We start from the raw sequence: 18,782 nt of genomic DNA, 5'->3' as shown, positions 1-18,782 counted from the left end.
CTGTCCCTGGGCTCCTACCCAGCCCCGCAGTCACAGACAAAACAGGCTGCTCGAGAGGCATGGAGTCTCAAGGGGCCTCGTGGTTTTGGATGTTTACCCAAGTCAGCCTACAGAACAGGTGTGAGCAGGGAGCTGAGGCAGATGACTGCACAAGTGCTGGGGCAGTCAGAGGCGCCCTTCTGCAGCCCCCATGTGCAGGCCGTAGAGCTGGTGGCTGACCTATGCGTGTGTGGACGTGGGGAAACCCCGGGCAGGGACAGCACCCTTCCAGCACAGCATGGACAGCAGCAGGGTGATAATGAGGACCCTCCCTCCCCCACAAAGCACTCCTTTCAGCATGGTGGGAACACAGCAGAGGCCTTGAAAACACTCAGGCGGGGCGCCTGGGTGGCTCAGTCGGTTAAGCATCCAACTTCGGCTCAGGTCATGATCTCGGCAGTTTGTGCGTTCGAGCCCTGCGTTGGGCTCTGTGCTGACAGCCAGCTGAGAGCCTGGAGCCTGTTTCCGATTCTGTGTCTCCCTCTCTCTCTGACCCTCCCCTGTTCATGGGGTCTCTGCCTCTCTCAGTAAAAAATAAAAACATTAAAAAAAAAAGAAACCACTCAGGCTCCAGGAGGGAGGAGGTGCTCATGGGCCGCGGGAGAGAACGCGGCATCCTCAGGGCTGCTTATGGGTGGTTCCTCATTAACTTGGGAATCACGACCGGTGTGAGGGGCCCACAAACAGAATCCGCCCAGAAACCAAGCCCGGGCCGCTGTCCCCAGAGGCCGAGCTCCTCCTCCTCGGCAGGAAGGGGTCGCGGTGGCCCCCCAGCTTCACTCACCACCAGGACGCCCTGCAGCACCCGGGCTTCAGGGCTGGGTGTGGCACGCAGGCCGCAGATGGGCTCCTCGGCCCTCACCCGCAGGCTGAGGTTGGCCTGGCCAGCACCGTTCTCCACCACCACCTCCACCGTGTGCTCGCCCTCTTGGAGCCCGGGCAGCGCCAGCACCGCAAACAGGGTGGTGTTGGCCTCAAGAGCACAGCTGGGCACCAGGACAGCCACCGTGGGAGGGCAGGCGGCCTCAAAGGGTGCGCTGACATTACCCCCAGGCCAGTGGGCTGTGGCCGTGGCATTGGTGCCGGAGTCCACCCGGAGCACCAAGGCTGAGCCGTTGGTGGACACATAGAGGTAGCCGTCGTGGGGGGTGGGATGGGCCACACGCAGCCCGGCCACCGGGGAGAGCACGTCGAAGCTGCAGGACAGGTTGTGTGTGGACACGCCGTTGCCCACCGTAGCCTGGACCTCGTAGCGCCCAGGCCTCCGCAGCCCTGGGTTGGGCCTCACGCCGAGCAGGGGGGTGAGGCGCTCCGTGGCAGCGAGAAGCCGCAGGGCGCAGGCAGGGCCGGCCGGGGCCGCCTCCAGCTGGGCTGGCAGCTGGGCCAGCCAGGCCGAGGCCGTGGTGGTCAAGTATGGCGCCTCGGGGCCAGGGGGTCCAAGTGCCGGCGAGCAGTGCAGGAAGGCGCCGGCTCCAGCGTCGTGCTGCAAGGTGATGATGTCACCGGGGAGCAGGGGGCCATCCTGGCCATGGAAGGTGACCTGGGAGAGGGAGGCAAGCTGTGACCTCACAGTGGCACACTGCTGGGCAGGGGGCTCCCGCAGGTGGGCAGGATCCACCCGGGGTAATCTGGACTCACACCCGCAGGGAGGTCGGCACTTGCTCACTCCCCCAGGCCCTCACGGCAGGGACCGACGGGCCAGCTCAGAGGGATGGGCCACATGCAGGGCAGAGGACAAGGCTGCAGGCCAGGCAGGGACGGAACCTCTGAGGGACACTGGGGCTGGGTCAAAGAGAAAAGCCTGGCTGGCAGCTTCTCACGCTGGGGGGTGAGCAAGGACAATGACAAAGCTGGAGCAGGGCAGGGGCCTGGCGTGCCAAGCGGAAGAGTGTGCGGTTTGTCTGTGCCTGATGGAGACCCAGGCCTCGGGCAGCGGGGTGGGGACACGCCGACGCAGCCGGGCCAGCACACGTACTGAATACTGGGTGGGAGGGCCGGCCGGCACAGAGAACAGGAACTCCTTCCAGAGCACACAGGAGGCCCCGGGGGGCCCTGGCATGGACTCATTGGCACAGGCACGGGGCTGGCAGAGGGTGTCCAGTGACAAGGGGATACTGGCTCGGGGGCACCAGGGTCCCTCCGGGGTGCATGCGGGCACCCGCCGAGTCTGGCTCTCTGAGGACGCAGTCTCAGGCTCCCCGCTGCGTCCTGGGGCCCCTGCAGGGAGAGGAGGGGTGTCGGGGCCCCCGCTTGCTAATAAGCCCCAGTCAGGGACACCCCACCCCCACCATCCCTCCTCTTGTCCTGCTGACACCAGGCCGGCCGACTGACCCAGGCAAGCCCCATGCCCAGTGTGGGGGATCCCGAGCAGGACTCAGTTTCTCTATGGACCCCACTCTGTGCATCTTAAGGCTGGAGACCAGTCCAGCGTCCAAGGGGCCCCTGCACGTGGGTGACAGGTCCCCACCGCCCCACGGGGATGGAGGCCCACCTGCTCCTCCCTCGGGCCGGAACATCTGCAGCCGCAGCTGGGCTGGGCGGCGGAGCTCCCGAGTGCCGAACTCGGCAGCGGTGAGGAAGGCTTCCCTCCCCAGGCCCAGGCCGGGGAACACCATCACCTGGGGAAGAGAGTGCTCAGCTCCATAGCCCCACGCCCCCGCCACCCTGCACCCACTGGATCCGAGGGGAAGGAGCGCCCAGACGGGGCCCCACACTGTGACTAACGGTCACTTGGAACAAAAAATCAGGCCCAAACCATCTGTGAGTAGCAGGACCCCCACCTTGTTTTTTAAAAATCCACAAACACCCAGAGAAGACACCCGGGGCTTTCGGAGCCACTGGGGGCACCACTCCCCCGCAGGGCGGTGGCTCCCTACACATCTCTACTCCGCATGTAGGACATTAGTAAGACTCAGTCTCCAGACCAGGTCCTGGCAGGTCCTGGGGTGAGCCTACCTCGACGGCCTCCTGGGGGGCTGAGAGGGCCTCTTGCTGTGCCAGGGGGCTCAGGGGGCCCTGCAGGTCCCCAGGGGGCGCTCCCACGAGGAAGTTCTCCGCATCCAACACGGGACCTGGTACAGCGTGTGTACAGTGAGGTGCTGGTCCCGGGCAGGGCCAGACCCAGGACTGAGCCACCTGGCAGGGGTCCCCCAGCTCCCCGCACCTCTGCTGCTTCATCTGGTGCAGGCTCAGCTTGGGACCATAGGTGCTCAGCAAACACCTAACCAATACTGAGCAGCTAGGAACGAGCCTGGGGTGAGGTTGGGACTGTCCTGGGGCGCCGGGAGACCTGCACGTTTGGGGGGACAGCCCTGCAGAGGAGCTCCCAGGGGGGCCAGGAACCCTTTCCTGGTTTAGGGAGGCGGCTGTCCTGGTGCAGGACGTGAGGCGCCCCCCACCCCCCCGGCAACCCCAGGCGCACCTCCGGGCTGCAGCTCACAGACGTAGCTGTGGGGCACCGAGCACAGGTCCGTGTTGCACTGCCCCGCGGGCCCGAGCCGCACACAGCGCTCAGCCGTGGCAGGGTGCGGCTCCCCGGGCAGCCAGTTCTGGCAGCTCTCCAGGCTGAAGGCCTCGCTCCGCACGGCGGGGCCCGCCTCGGCCCCCTCCATGGCCGAGAAGCCGATCCACACGTCCAGGCTCCTGCAGGCAGACGGTGGGGAGGATGGGCGCTCGGGAGACTCCAAAGACAGCCCTCCATCTGCCCTCTCTCTCCAGGAGCTTCTTCCTCATTCCTCATGGCAGCCCCTCAGGTAAGGCCTTGTCCCTCCCCCCACTTTCCAGACGAGGAAAACTGAGGCTCAGCGAAATGACCAGGCAAGCAAGGCCGTGGTCATGTCCACTGAACCGCCCATGCCCATGGGGCCAGGGGCCCAGCTGAGGGCTCCGTGCGGTGTGAGGGCTCAATCTGGCCACAGGCTGCACACACCCACACTGTACTCTGTGAGAAAGCTCCAGGTGTAGCATTTGGGGAGCAAGACACCTCAATATCAATCAGCCCCCCAAACGCTACTCCCCACAGCCCTGACAAGGTAGCAAGACCCTTCTGGAGACTGGACTTATAGACACAAGGTCAGGAACAGGCACAGGGATGCAGGAATGGCACACGGAGAGGAGTGAGGTGCTGTGGTCAGAGCCACTACTGTGGGCAGAGCCCAGGTACTGCCAGTTTTTAACTGGGTGACCTTGGGCAAGGGCCCTGACCATTCTGGGCCACCGCAATTTCCTCTTCTGGACGCTAAGGATATCCAGGGTATGAGCCACATGCCAATCGACCCCTCCCCAAACAAGGACCCTGGGAGAAACAGGCGTCCAGCCTCCGTCCCCTTCCCAGCCATGGCAGGTGCTGAGAGCCAGGGGGAGGGGCGATGCCTGCTCAAGGAAAGCACATTTCCTCGCAGGCCTGGGGGGAAAGGTGTCCAAGAGGCTCCTTGTGCGTGGGCAGCCTCCGTGATCACGCCAGAACTGTCCCTGCCCCTGCCAGGAGGGGCTCAGCAGGGGACAGCTGGGGGTGGGCAGCATGTGGGACCTGTGATGCACCCCCCACCCCTACATCCACATCTGTGTCCGAAGGGTGTTGGAGGAGCAGGGCCCCTCAGCCCCAGGCGGGCCAGCCAGCTGGACTCGGCCCCTCCAAGCACTGCCCCCCCCACCTCTCCTGATGCCCCTCAGGCCTTAGGCTCTGTCCCCGACCCAGCATTCCGGGAATGCCACCTCACAGCTTATCCGGGGGTGGGGGCAGGTACCTGGTGACCTGGGAGACCAGGAAGCGCTGGACGGCGGGACTGTCCACCATGGCCAGGGCGGCCCCAGCCCAGGCCCGGCACCGCTCCTGTGCCTGCAGCCAGGCAGCCTTCTCTGCCACCAGGCGGTAGCAGCGCCCATTACCGGGGAAGATGGCGGTGTCCGAGGGGCAGAGCGGATGTACCACTGGGGAGTGCGCAGGCAGGGACGGGGACATCAATGTGGGCCCAGCCGGGACTGGCCCACCCGCTCCAGCCCCTAGGGGTGAGAAGGCACCCACCTCGAACGGGGTCCTCGCCCACAGCCACAATACTGTAGGTGGCTTCCAGGTCGGAGCCACCACGATTTCGGACGCCAAGCTTGAGGGTCTCGTCACTGCGCACCGAGACTGGACACGCGAGCTCCAGGGCAGCGGGAGCCGCCTGCACGTGCACCGCGGCCCCGAGCTGGGCAGAGCCAGCCCCCAGGGCCAGCACAGCGGTCACCTGGTAGCGCCCGGGCAGGGAATAGCGGTGAGTGGCGGCAGGACCAGCGACATCCACCTTAGGGGAGCCGTCACCAAAGTCCCAGTGTGTGGAGCTGACGGGCAGGGAGGCGGTGACATGGAAGGCTGCTGGCTGGCCGGAGGCCAGGGGTCCCTGAGGCCCCACCAGGGCGGCCCCCGGGGAGGCAGGGAAGACGTTCTGGAGGAGGGTGGGGCCCCCGCAGGCAGGGGCGAGAGGCAACGGGGGGCTGGAGCACAGTGGCAGGCAAGCCGAGGAGGTGTTGGGGGGCTGGGCCACCCCGCACAGGCACCAGCCCTGCTCCGAGAGGGCCCCGAGGCCCTGGCCAGCCACAAAGCAGAAGGCGCCGCAGGCCTCGGGCGCCAGCGGCCCCTCATGGGCAGCTGAGAAGGCCACGGGCACCACGGCTCCCGAGCTGTTGTCAGGGAGGCAGGCGATGTACTCCTCACCTGGACGGAGCAGACAGGCTGGTCCCAGGCTGATCCCAGGCAGGCCCCGCCCCTGCTGCACCCCTGCCCCATCCGAGACCCCGGCTCATGTCACCCACCCCGCCTGGCACTCACCATCCTCCCTGCCTCCCATCTGCACCGCTCCCTTGACCCCCGACCTGGTCTGTCTCAGCAACCACGACTGCCGCCCACGTCCCTCTGTTCCCCGAGTCCCGCCTGCCACCACCCGGGCTGCTGACCCTGAACCCCCTATGGGGTCCTACCGGGCAGAGAAGGACTGAGCTGGTCACATTCAGCCATACTCACCACAGCCGCTACGTGACAAGGGGCCACCGAGGAGGGGCCAGCCAGCTAGGGGGCCGGGCCCAGCACACGTGGCCGCCTCGGGCCGAACCACGCGAACCTGCCGCTCCTCCACCCAGCGAGGCAGCCACGCCAGGCCACAGTCACACTCCAACGGGTTTCCGCTCAGGTTTCTGCAGGAGGCGCAGGGCCAGGCGCTCGGGAGGCAGCAGGGCAGACGAGGGGGCCTCACCCCAGGGCGCGGGGCGCCCTGACCCGCACAGCGTCCCCCACCCCACGGCAGCCCGCCGGGCCCTGGGAGGGCTCCCGCAGGCAAGCAGACAGCCCTCGGGCCTGGTCTCAAGTGGGAGTGGGCCGCCGGAGGCCAGGGCAGGGGGGGGCTGCTGGGGGGCCTCGGGGCCGGCTACCAGCACCCACCGAAACAACTACTTACATTTCACTTAAATTAAATAAGTTAGCAAATAATCCTTCTTCTAAAGTAGAAATCTTGTTGTTGCTTATGTCCCTGGAAGAAATGGGGGATTCATCAGGGTCTGACAGAAACCCCCATAACCGAAACGGTGATGGGAAGCCGCCCTCCGCGTGGACACTCACAGCTCCGTCAGCGCAGAGAGGTTCGCCAGGAGCCCGACGTCCAGTGCCTGGAGCAAGTTGTGGGACACGTCCCTGAGGAGCAGAGCGACCGCTAATCAGTGCCAGAGCCCCAGACAGGACACAGAGCAGACCCAGGCCCACCCCCAAAGGCTCCCTCGCGCCCACAAACTGCAGTCTCCCAATTCCCCACGCTTGGGGCCGGGATGTGGGATCCAAATGAACAGAGGAGAGAGGACTGGGAGCCCTGAGCATGCCATCCACACCCTGCCCTGTTCCTCTCTCCACCCAGAGCCATACCCCACCGGCCCCCGGCCCCCTGCCCCCTGCCCCAGCATGGCAGCCCAAGGGTCTCAAGGGCCAGGGGCCTAGCTGTTGCCGGCTCTGGGAAGGAGATGGTCTCAGAATGCCCCTGAGACACAGAGGGGCACAAAGACCAGATAAACCCTGGTGACCCTGGTGGGGGACCCTGGTGGACAAGCCCACAACACAGCAACAGCAAAGGAACGCAGCAGAGACCAAGGTTAACAGGACCTCAGTAAGAACGTCGGCACAGCCAACGAGGCAGCACGCAGTTCGAAGGGGAAGCATAACTGGGCGAGAATCATCATGAAACATCGATGCACGCTATGCTACCCCGAGCTGTGTGTGCCAGACCCTTGGGAGACAGACTCTGACCCTGCAAGAGTCCACGCGGGACACGAGATTAACACAGACAACACTGACCACCAGGAGTCAGAGCCTGACCTCAAATAAACCCCAGCAGGTTCAAAATCACGGGGGAAGGAAGGTGCAGGACCCAAGACCCACAGAGTCAAAGGTGACACTCTTCCAAAAGCGAACAGACTGAAAGAATCCAGGAGGACGCCACAGACTCTTCACACCACAGACTCTTCACAGCACGAAAGGATGAGCAGAAATGTAACATCCAAACCGGATGATCCAACTACAGAAAAACGTGCAACTTCCACACAGGGTATGAATCAAATCAGAAAACAAGCTGGGACGAGCACCGGCAATTTAGACGTGGGATCAAAGGCCCTAACACCCTTTGCACACACACTGCTAATAAATGACGAAGGCTATGGGGGAAAGACTTAAAGAACACATAATTACCGAGAGAAACACAGATGTCACGGACGGGCGGCGAAAACCATCCCCTGGGGGCAGTATCTGGAGACGCACCAATGAAAGCATTTTATCTACCAAGTTGGGAACGTTTTGAGAACCGTGATCCCCGGGGCCGCAGACGAGGCCCCACTCCTCCAGGAGAGGCAAAGCCTCTGCAGCCAGTGATTCCTGGCTGGCCTGGAGGCAGAGGCCAGGGTCGCCCCTGGCCAGCCACTTCTTGGGACAGAGACCCACGGACTACGCTGACTTGGTGGACACCGTTGGTCACCTGCTCCACTGTGGCCCCCTCACCCTTTCCTCGGGCTCCCACACGTCTGAGCAGACCCTTGCCATGGCCTCCAAACTGATGACACCTGGGCCTCCCACCCGCAGAGCCTCTGCCCTTCCAGATGTCACCTCTCGCCCTCTGATGTCCCCAGAACGCCTCTCCCCACTCCTACCGCTGCCCCTGGTGACTACCCAGTTGTGCAGAGGCCAGTGGTCATTGATGCCTCCTCCCGGGCCTAACCATTTCTAGGTCCTGTCAAGCCAGCTCTTAAAATGCTCTGACTCGCAGCTACCCAGCCGCAGCCCGGTCCAGACCCCCATCCCCAGAAACCGCCTGGCCTCCGCGGCCCTCCTGTCCAGGCTCCTGAGGCAGCCCGCGGGGTGTCCTAAAGGCCCGCTCGCCTCAGTCCCCCTCTGAGATGGGTCCTGCTGTGCCTGGCCAGCTCCAAATACAGCAGGACCTTCGTCAGAACATGCTGGGGTGAAAACCAGGTCCTCCCGGGAGCCAAGGCATGGAGCGCCCCTGAGACCAGGCTTCACGCAAATGGGTCCCCACAAACGCAGGGGAAGGGGGAGAGTGCCAGGGCTTTGCGGGCGGGGCTGACCGGAGCAGCACCCCTGCCTGGCTCGCGATGCTGGGGACCATGTCTGGAAGCAGGCTGAGGAAATGACCCCCACCATGGCCCGACCGTGGCTTCAGTCGAGAAACCTGCTGGCCACACAGGGTCTCACGCCAACCATCAGGGGCCTGGGAAGCAGCGGCACCAGCTGGAGCCCTCCCTGGGCAGCTGTGCCTCCACCGGGGAGCCACGGGAGCCATAGGCCACAGAGCCTCCTCCCGTCCCCTGTGGGGTGACAGGCTTTACGGTCAGGGAGCCCAGAGCCGCTGGGCAGGCGCAGCCGCCACAGCACGCAGGGGCGAGAGAAATGCAGCCCCTCTCTCTGCAGCTGGACAAACTAAGATCTAAAGGAAGGGCCGGAAAGGGTGCACAGTAACAACTCGATCTTTTTTTAAGTTTATTTTTTTCATTGAGAGAAACAGACCGACAGAGGAGACAGAGAATCCCAAGCAGGCTTTGCACTGTCAAAACAGAGCCCAGCGCAGGGTTCGATCCCACCAACCATGAGATCATGACCTGAGCCGAAGCCCAGAGGCAGCCAAGGGCCCCCGCCCTGGGTTTCTCATACTCATTCTGCCCTTGAAGTAGGAGAAACAGGGTGTGGAGGCTTCTGTGTAGGAGGGGACAGACTCCCCAAGGGGGCCTCGAATGGGGGCTTCAGAGGGGACCAGACACAAGGGGGGTGGCAAGGGGGACCAGGAGTCCCATCGAAGAGCAAGCTGGGGGCAATGAGCCTCTTCCACCCTGAGAAGGAGCACTGTGACTGATGACGGGCTCAGGGCCAGGGCCCAGAGAGGTGGCCTGGACGAGGCACTGGCCTCAGCGAGCCTCTCCGTTTCCATTCCAGGGGGGAGGGGGGAGGGGAGACAGTGCGTGTGTGTGTCTGGTCGCACAGGTCCGTCTCCACCCACAGCGAGGGTCCCCGGAACTCCAGGACAGGAGAGGCCTTTGGGGGCCAGAGGACTTGGGGACAGGACCTCTGGCAGGGTCACCTCTGCCCCCAGGAGGTCACACGTGGCAGGGGAGGGGAGAGCCTGCCGTCTGGTGGCTGGGGTCAGAGGGGCCAAGGTGGGAGCCCACAAGTGAGTCTGGGACTGTGGACAGCAGCTTTCCTCTGGAGCACACTGCCCGCCCCGCACTCCACACCCCTGCCCCAGCCGGCCTGATCCCGCCAGGTGGTTCCCGGGGTGCGGTGGGGTGGGCAGGCCGGGGGACCAGGGAGACGCAGTCGGATGCCCACCCACGGGTCAATCACGATGCCCCGGAGTGGCGATGACTGGGCCACGAGAAACTTCAGTGAGACCCGCATAGGGAGCTGCGGGTGTCCAAACTGAGGCTGCAGGGGGCCTGCGACTCTGAGGGACAACGAGGCCGCAGTGGCATGAGAACTGACAGCCCTGAGAGACGACCCAGACAGATGCGACCTGGGGACGGCGGGGCACGGGGTGACAGGTCCCGGGAGAGGTTCCCAGCTTGGGCCTCCGGCACAAGAGGAAAGAAAGAAGGAAAATCCCTAAAATGTTTTTCCACATCCCCTTTTCTGGAAAATCCATCAAGAGTGGCAGCTGCTGGGAGCAGCCTGTGGTGCCCGAGACAACAGGGCAGTGGGGGGGAGGGGCAGGCGGAGCCCAGGGCCCAGGCCACTTGGCCAGCACCCACCCCGGCCTGTCAGGACACCACCGTCCCTGGCCTCACCGGCCTGTGGCTCCAGGCCATCCTCGGCCCACTCGGGTCCTCCGTCCAGCTCTGCCTGGCCTCGCGGCCCCATGGAGCCGCCCTCCCCCCCCCCCCCCCCGGAAGGCCCCTCCGTTATGGTCACATAGTCACGGGCACTGGCCACGTGCTCCTTGCCTACCAGGCCCCAGCTGAGCCCCTTCCCCCGCCCCAGCACTCACCTGGGCCCATGGCGCATGGGCTCCCCGGGGCCCTGCTGGCCGAGGTCCCATGCCCCAAGGGCAAAACCAGGACAAGAGCCAGGTGCCACACCATGGGTCCTGAGCCCCAGCCCCCAGCCTGCCCCAGGGTGCAGAAGCATCTGCGCGGGGCAGGCCATGGCGAGGGTGTACACGGGCAGGGATGGGAAGGGGGGGAGGGGGGCGGGGGAGAGGGATACTGAAGGGGAGCTCCAGGGGGTCGCCAGAAGGACACTGAGAGGAACACTGCCCGAGTCCGCAACCAGTCCCACAGCCCCAAGGTCCCAAACAGCCACTTGTCCTCATTTCCATCTGTTCTTGCCATCACTGTTCTGGGGGAACAGAACGCCAAAGAGGCCTCATGCCAGCCGTGCCCCACCCCTCACCCCAGCCGCCAGGGGCTTCCTCTGCAGCCCCCAGGTGACATCATCACAGTCTGGTGCCCTGCCCCCACACTGGGGCTCCCTGCGTCCTGCAATGCAGCGGGGAGACTCAGCCGGCCCAGGGAGCCTCTGCTGCAGGGGCCCAGCACAGCCAAGCACAGCAGTGTCCAGCCCCTACTGGGAGGAGGGCCGGTAGCCTGGCCGGATGGCACCCCTTAGAGGTCCAGGGGCAAGCAGGGCCCACCCCTGGGCCAGCCGGACACTCCCAGACCCTCCAAGGCCCACACAACCTCCAGGGGCCCTAAGGCCCAGGCTGCCGGGGTCAGGTCTGCTTAGGGAGGAGGTGGGTGACCTGGGGACACACACCCCACCAGGGACAGGCCAACATCCATGACAGCACAAGACACGTGTCACCTCCCCAAGCATCAGGGGTCAGTCTGAGAGGCGGGCCTTCCTTCTCCTCCCCCACAGTGAGCCAGCAGTCACTGGGGAGCCCGGTCTGTCCCCCATGCCAGGATGGTCCGACTCCCTGCCCAGCTTTCCAGGCCAGACGTTCTCATGGGCACCCGCCTCCCCTCAGTGTGGTCCTTGGGGTTCAGGCACCCCCTTTATGTCCGGGTCTGATCTTTTCTGCTCCAAGCAGAAGCCTGGAGGAGGGGTCCCTGCCGCCACCACCGAGCTGGAGGTGCCTTGCGGCAGCTGCTGAAGGCCCGCATCCGGGAGAGACGGCAGCTCCCCCGCGCCCCTCCACACAAGGCTCAGCACTCGTGATCCGCCCCTGCTCACATCCCAGCCCCTGAGGGGAAGGGAGGGGAGGCAGGGGGGCAGGGAGAGATGAGAAAGGGGCTGCGCTAGTAAAGGGGAGTGGGTCAGGGTGTGTAAAGATGGAAGCCGGGCACAGGGTGGCCACAGACAGCAGGTCTGGACCATTCCTGAGCCCGGGGTGGCTCCGAGAGCAGGCGCCTTCCAGGCGGAGGAGCTGGAGGGCCTGGACGAGCTGGGACCCCGTCCCGCAGCCCTGAGCAGCCTCAGTTTCCTCCTCTGCCAAAGAGAGAAATGGCCCGTGTGCCCGCTCCCCAGTCCAGATGCTGGGCGGGGTCTGGGGGCCAGCCGGAGCCCCCAAGGAAACATCTGCACATTCCAGACGCATGTGGTCAGCGGCGGGGGTGAGTGCCAGGCCCCAGTCCGTCACCCCCACCCCTGTGCTGGCCGCCGCACTGGAAACAGGGCTTGGGGGGAAAGAGCTCTGGAGGGGCCACTGCAGAGGTTATGTAACCCACTCCTCCCGAGCCAGCAGCGGCCTCCTCCCTCTGGCAGGACAGGACGGGCCGTGCTGGAGGGAGAGAAGGTACCCCACTCCCCGTCCAATGCCCAGGGCTCCGTGGCTGCCCCCCCACCCCTCACCGGGGGCTCCGGAAACACAGCCTGGGCTGGCCTGTCCTCTCTGTGGAGGCCCCACAGGTCTCATCAGCTCAGCAAGAAGCCTCCCCCCCCTCCCCCCCGCCCTCAGGAGCCAGGCCCAGGCACAAGGGGAGAGGCCACAGCGCTGGAGCTGGGCCCCCCACTCCGCCTCACTAGCGGCACTGGGGGCAGGCGGCTGGGAGCCCAGCACCCGAGCCAGTTTGAGTGTAATAACCTCATTCTGTTTTCATTCCATCTATTTATGGTGAGCAAGGCTGGCTTCCAAGGCCGGAAATGATGATGTTTAAATTAATGAATTCAAGTTTAGGAAGGAGCGGATTTGAAGACAAACATGCCGAGAGGGCCCGCTGGGGAGGGACAGGGGCAGGCTCTCCAGGGAGAAGGAACATGGAGGGCCCCGCCGGCCCCAGGGCATCAGCAAGGGGTTGTCTCAGCCTCCAAGGTGGGGAGAAAGGCCTGCCAGGGAACCTTCCAGATCCAGGAGGTGGCCCACACTTCTCAGCATCTTATGGGGCCCCCTCACCCGGGCTCTGCCCTCCCACAAGCGAACCCCCACCAGGATAGGACACAGGTATCTGGGGTGGTGACACTGCTGGCCTAGGAAGCCCTGGGACCACAGGCTGGGTTGGGGACGGGGGCTCTGGCCCACAGAAAGGAGAGGAGGGCATGGGGCGTCCCCAACACTAGTATGGAAAGACAGCCCGTGGAAGGGACGTGTTCCAAGTTCAACCCACCAGAGGCAGCCACCTTCAGGGCATTAACAAGAAGGGGGGCTTGCCCCTCCCACAGCCGGGAATTTGAGCAAGGAGAGGAAAAGGACCAGTACAGGGTGGGGGAGGGGCGGGAAGCAGCCTCCCTCAGGACCCGACACCTGCATCCGGACACTGCGCTCACACCTGTCACAGCCGGCCAGGCGCACACCGTCCCTCCTGCAGGTGGTGGTGCTGGCGCCCAGGGAGGCCGCGTTCCTCAGCCCCCCACCCCGCCCCCCTGCCTCACCTGCCCAGAGTCGGAAGACTGGACAAGAAAGGGCGGGCTCCGCCCTGTCCCCAGCCTTCCAGGGCGCACGCGCCACCCACTCAGCTGCTGGGCACTGACACGGGCACAACCCAGCCTGCCAGTGGGGCTACAGAGCAATGTGAAGACCCTGGACCCTGGAGGCTGCCGGCGCTGTCAGTCTTGCCCTGAGCGCTGGCCCTCGTTCCCCACTCCAACCAGAAGGAAAAGCTGGCTTCTGGCCCGGCCTCAGGACAAAGCCCTTTCCAGGGCGGCCCCCTAGCATCCTAGAACGGGCTCCGGGCCTTCGGGGCCACCACACTTCTCCAGGCCGGGGCCCAAGGCACCTCCGGGAGAGAGGGAGCCCTGCCCGCCCTGGCCACAGATGCAGCCCCCTCCCTGGCACGGGCGGCTGGGCACCACCGGGCCCCTTGGCGGAGACAGCTGCCAAGCCACAAAGAACGAGGTGTTCCGGGAAAAAAGGACGTGAGCTGCATTTTCCAGCTGCGTTGTGTTCGGCAGCAAGACTGCAGGCACGCTCGGCCGGCGCCCCAGCCCGTGGACACAGCCCCGCCTCGGCCGGCTGGAGACGTGCAGGCACCCGGCTCGGAGGGCCAGGTCCCAGTGTGCCCGGGCCAGACGGCTGCCGCCACCCCAGACAGCGTCAGGACCTACGGGCTGTTTTCCTTCCAGAGCACTCAGCGGGCTGGGCCCGTCTGGGTGTCCGCTGCTGGCGCTGCCACTGCAGACTGTTCCGGAGAGGAAAATGTGCATCTCCATCCAAAATGGCTTCCTTACTGAAACCAAAGCCCGGCCCAGATTTCCCTCAAGAGATAGGGTCTCAAGAGCATGGGGGAAGTACAGGTGGTGACACAAGGTGCCCCCCACCCCATCCCAGGGGCAGCTCATGGGGGCAGGACCTGCATCCTGTGGGGGGCACCCAGCCAGCGTTACAGGACAGTGGCCAGAAACTCACTGCTCAGGGCCAAGGCAGAGTGACAGAGACACCCCATAGGGGGATGACATTCTGGCCTCAGGGGAGGTCCGCGCTGAGCCTGCAGGGAAGCAGGAAAGGGAAACTGAGCCTCACCGACACTGGGCGCCTACACCACTAGCCCCAGTGAGATTAGAAGGCTGCGCCGTGCATGTCACTGGTAGGCCAGCAGCAGCAAAGTGCCAAGCGGCTCTCGTGGCCGTGGATTTCAATGGTACGACATCCCAGGTCACAGAACAAGGTGACCATGACAATTCACACGTTCGATCTGCACCTTAAAGCTCCCCTGTGTCACAAATCTGTACTTGGATGCATCGAAAACACAAACGCATAAAATGGAGACCCACACACCAGAGGAGCTTGCCAGCCCTCGTGAATCCCAACAACGGAATGGCCCCACGTGGAAGGCACCCCCGAGGTCAGACCAGAGGTGGCAGGAAGGCTTCTGGACATCGGGCTTCCCTGTGGCGGGTGCTGAGGGGTATGCAGGCATCTACCTGCTTGGGCTCCCCTCTGCTGTGGGGTCCGAGCAATGCAGGCACCGGCATGTGTGCTCAGGGGTTCCTCTCCTCAGGGAAGGTCCCAAGGACCCATCTCCCGGCAGCCGGTGTTTGAGGACAAGGCAACGGGCTCTGAGAATGTGCAGAGAAGGCAACCGAGGGCCACTTTGACAATGGTTATGATCACCGTGGCCTCAGCACCGAGCCTTGTGGGTAAGCCAACAACCCCAGAAGGTGCGTCCCTTCACGGTGCCCACCTTGCAGATGTGGACACTACAGCTCTAGAAGGCTGAGTGACTCGGCCAAGATCACACAAAAAATGGAGGAGCTGGGCTGTGCTAACCAGGTCTGACTCAGGGCCAGAGTCCCAACTCCTGGGTCCCCGCGCTTCCCTCCCAGAGCCAGACAGGAAGTCAGCAGGAAGAACCACAGCGTGGATGGCCGAGGGAAGTCCCAGGAGAGAGCTGGGGCCAAGGGCTGGTCAGGGCCGAGTAAGCGGCTGAGCCCAGAGCCCACCCAGACCCTCTCAATCCCACCCAAAGATGCCCCCACTGCCACATCTTTGAACCAGGCCCCCACGTGCAGCTCTGGGGTTATGCCCCAGATCATGCTGATGAAATCACCTCTCTGCCACAACTCACCAGCCATGTGGCCCACGGAAGTGACTTAACTTCAGGAAGCCTCGGTTTGCCAGTCTGTAAAACGGGATCAAGGGTGGTTCCAACCCCGTAGCACTATGACAAGGTACTCAGAGATCACAGACAGAAAAGGCTCAGCAAGGAGCCCAGAACATAGCAATACCGAGGGAGAGGGCGAGATGGGGGTGGGGAGTGGGGGTGCACACCCCTGGCTCTTTCCTTCAGAGATTTTTTTAATTCGGATGTAATTCACATGCCATACAGTTCGCTGCCATGAAGTGTACAATTCAGTGGTTTTTAGTGTCTTCTCAGCGTTGTGTGACCATCACCCCTGAGTCTACAACATTCTCATCACCACAAACAGAAACCCCACGCTCCTTGGCCATCATCTCCAAAGCCCCTCCCCAACCCCAGCTGGAGTCGACACTAATCTGCTCTCTGGCTCCATGAATTTGCCTGTTCTGGACATTTCCTACCTGTGAAATCATTCTACACGGGGCCCCCTGTCTGGCTTCCTTCACTGAACATGTTTTCAGGCCGCATCCAGGCCGTAGCAGGTGCCGGCACCTTGTTCCCCATGACGGCTGAGTGGTACTCCACCGTGTGGATGGCCCCGATCTGTGCGCCTGCTTGTCCGCTGCTGGACACCAGGGCCATTTCCATTTCTCGGCCGCCACGCATCCTGCTGCTGTGAGCACCTACGTACAAGCTTCGGGGGATATAGGAGCTTCGGTTCTCTTCAACGGACACCTAGGAGCAGGAATGCTGGCTCCCACCGTGACTCCACAGTGAACCCTCCCAGGGGCCGGCAGATTGCTCTCCGAAGTGCCACTGTCTACAGCCCGCCAGCAGCGCGCCAGGGCTCCAGTCTCTGCACAAGGTCTCCAACATGCAGCACGACCCGTGTTTGGTGACAGACATCCCAGTGGCTGTGGAGTGCTAGCTCAGTGCGGTTTGATCTGGGTTTCCCCAAAAGCCAGACGCATCTTTTCATGTGCTCACCAGTCATCCGTGTCTTCACGGGAGACAGGTCTGCTCAGATCCCTCACCATTTTCTAATCAGGTCCTGCACCCAGTTAGCATTGACAGTATATACGAAGCTCTCCATTCAGATCTGGCTGCAGGCCCCTCATCACATAAACAGCTTGCACATGCTCCCCCGTGCAGGTGGGCGCACCCCGTAAGTGGCCGCCCTCACCACTCGCCGGCACCGCGGGGCTGGCCCTCTGGGTGTTCCGGTGTCGGTCCCCTCACGTCCCCAGTGTGCAGGTGCAGCCAAGCCTCCCCACTCACCTCCTGCCCAGCTGGGGCCAACCACACAAGAAGGCAGCATGTGCCCCCGTCTACAGCTCTGTGTCCTATTGGGAAACCACTGCTATTTGTGCATTTATTTAGGCCCCGAAGTGCAAGTGCAGGCCAGCCGCGCCGTGCGGCACAGGAACGTGCGGGTGAGAGCAGCTGGCACGCAGGACGCCCCGACCCTCCCGCGACCCATCTCCAGCCAACAGCCACTGTTCGTGCCGCTTCCATCTTGGACCCTTCATGTCATTCCCCTCTTCCTGCCTCTCCCACACCTCCATCACCTTGAGCCTCAGAGACCCCCGCGGGCTGTCCCCGTCTGGCACACACTCCCTCAGACCTTCAATGTCACCTACGCCGGGGGTCCGTCCAGGCAGCACCTCCAAACCAGCCCGTTCCATCATCCATGTCTTCGGTTTCACATCGGCTCGAATGTAATAACTGAACCTCAGAGAGTCCAGGCACAGGGTCCAGCACGCAGCAGCCAGGCTCTCTGTCTCATGAGGGCTCAGAGAGGGGACGCTCTGTGGCCGGGCCAGTCCTCAAGGCACCAACACATGCAGCACGTGCAGCCTGACACGTTACACACACGCCAGGTCCAACAGTCTGCTCCCCGATGCCCACCTCCCCTCACACCCGTGCAGATGGTGGGGGCCTCGCCCCCCTAGTCTCCCTCACTCCTCCCTGTCACTTAGGGGTGAGGCCCTAAGTACCCCCAGGTGACAAAAGACCCTAAGGTCCTGATACTTCCATCCGCGAACCAAGTCCCCACTGACTTCCTGCTCCAAACCTAGTCCTATAGACCAGCAGCAAAAAACTGGCAGCTCACGTCCGAGAAGGGCTTGGCCGAAGCAGCCACACCTGACCCTGATCAACAGACCACAGCTGGAGGAGCATGGTCACATCTAGACCTTTCTTCAGTGACCAACATTCTACCTCTGTGCGGTCCTGTCCTGCACAGGAGCCACTGGCCACAGCACCTCCAGGGTACTTGAAATGTGGCTTGCCACACAACACAGCTCTGGACCAACTATCAAACTACAGGAAACGGAGGGCAGTGGGACACACTAGATGTCACCATGCAGGTGACAGAGGGGCCATTCAAGCCCAGACCGCGTCGGGGCCACTTTCAACAAGCTGCACGAGGAAGGAAAGAGGTGTGGGAATGCGGCTACCTTGTCAGAAGACAGAAGACAGTAATTGCATTGTGTGGACCTTACCTGCATCCTAGTTCAAATGACTAAAAAAAAAAAAAACAGAGACAATCAAACACCTAAAACCCTGGCCACATACTGGAATCCGGGAAGCACCCACTGCCTTAGGGGAGACCACGGCGTGGCCATCCACTCCAAAATGCTTATACATCAAAGAACAGGACAGCTGGAATCTGGTTCAAAATCAGGCAGAGTTGGGAGTGTGGAGGGCAGGGCAGAGGGTGACGGGTCTATGAGGTTCAGCACCCAACTTTGCCTACTTCTGTGCGTGTTCAAACTGTCCACGATAAAGCTGTAAAAGCAGGACCAAAGCAACTTTGCAAGTGACGTCACCTTTCTCAGGCCACCCCCCAGCAGCACCGTCTCACCCACGAGAGGCTGGGAGTCAGAACGCCCAGGCCATCCCGTGGTCCAGAGTCCCCTGGGGGCCAGCCTCGGTCCTTAAACCCAGGTCCGGCCCTGCTGCACCTCAGGCTGTATGAGGAGACTCATGGAGGGGTGGCCGCGGGACCAGTGACAGAGGTACCGGGCACGAATCGCTGGCCCCTGGGCACACACACCCTCACCCAGGAGGCTCCCGGCCCCTCTCCCTGGGAGAAGAGAAGCCTCCACCATCTCCCTGTCCCCGAGCACGGGGCCTGCAGGGTTCACAGGCTGCTGGGGCAGCCAACAGAGCCCAGACGGCGGCCTGCGGAACCAGTGCGGAGCCCAGCTTCCCTCAGGCTCCTGGCCCCCAGCCTCCAGAAATCTCCCAGAGGCAGCTTCAGGGTGTAAAGA

At 63.3% G+C, this 18,782-nt stretch overlaps 1 protein-coding gene across 5 annotated transcripts in view; it reads right to left on the bottom strand.

The window, feature by feature from the left end:
- PKD1 (polycystin 1, transient receptor potential channel interacting) overlaps positions 1–18,782 on the bottom strand; it is a 42,048-nt gene that overhangs the window by 21,261 nt on the left and 2,005 nt on the right. For all 5 annotated transcript variants that reach the window (XM_039246589.1, XM_039246590.1, XM_039246591.1 and 2 more), the window contains exons 2-11: positions 6,632–6,703; positions 6,471–6,542; positions 6,041–6,210; positions 5,063–5,734; positions 4,785–4,968; positions 3,461–3,681; positions 2,995–3,110; positions 2,531–2,657; positions 2,015–2,256; positions 824–1,579 (exon numbers count right to left, since the gene is read on the bottom strand). In XM_039246589.1, the coding sequence (XP_039102520.1) occupies positions 824–1,579; positions 2,015–2,256; positions 2,531–2,657; positions 2,995–3,110; positions 3,461–3,681; positions 4,785–4,968; positions 5,063–5,734; positions 6,041–6,210; positions 6,471–6,542; positions 6,632–6,703 (2,632 nt within the window). The remainder of the gene's footprint in view (positions 1–823; positions 1,580–2,014; positions 2,257–2,530; positions 2,658–2,994; positions 3,111–3,460; positions 3,682–4,784; positions 4,969–5,062; positions 5,735–6,040; positions 6,211–6,470; positions 6,543–6,631; positions 6,704–18,782) is intronic.

This window comes from Hyaena hyaena, unplaced genomic scaffold (assembly GCF_003009895.1).
Source record: "Hyaena hyaena isolate Hyena2069 unplaced genomic scaffold, ASM300989v1 scaffold_285, whole genome shotgun sequence".
Lineage (NCBI taxonomy): Eukaryota > Metazoa > Chordata > Mammalia > Carnivora > Hyaenidae > Hyaena > Hyaena hyaena.
Note: the sequence above shows the minus strand (reverse complement) of the source record. Positions and strands in the feature narration are given on the sequence as shown.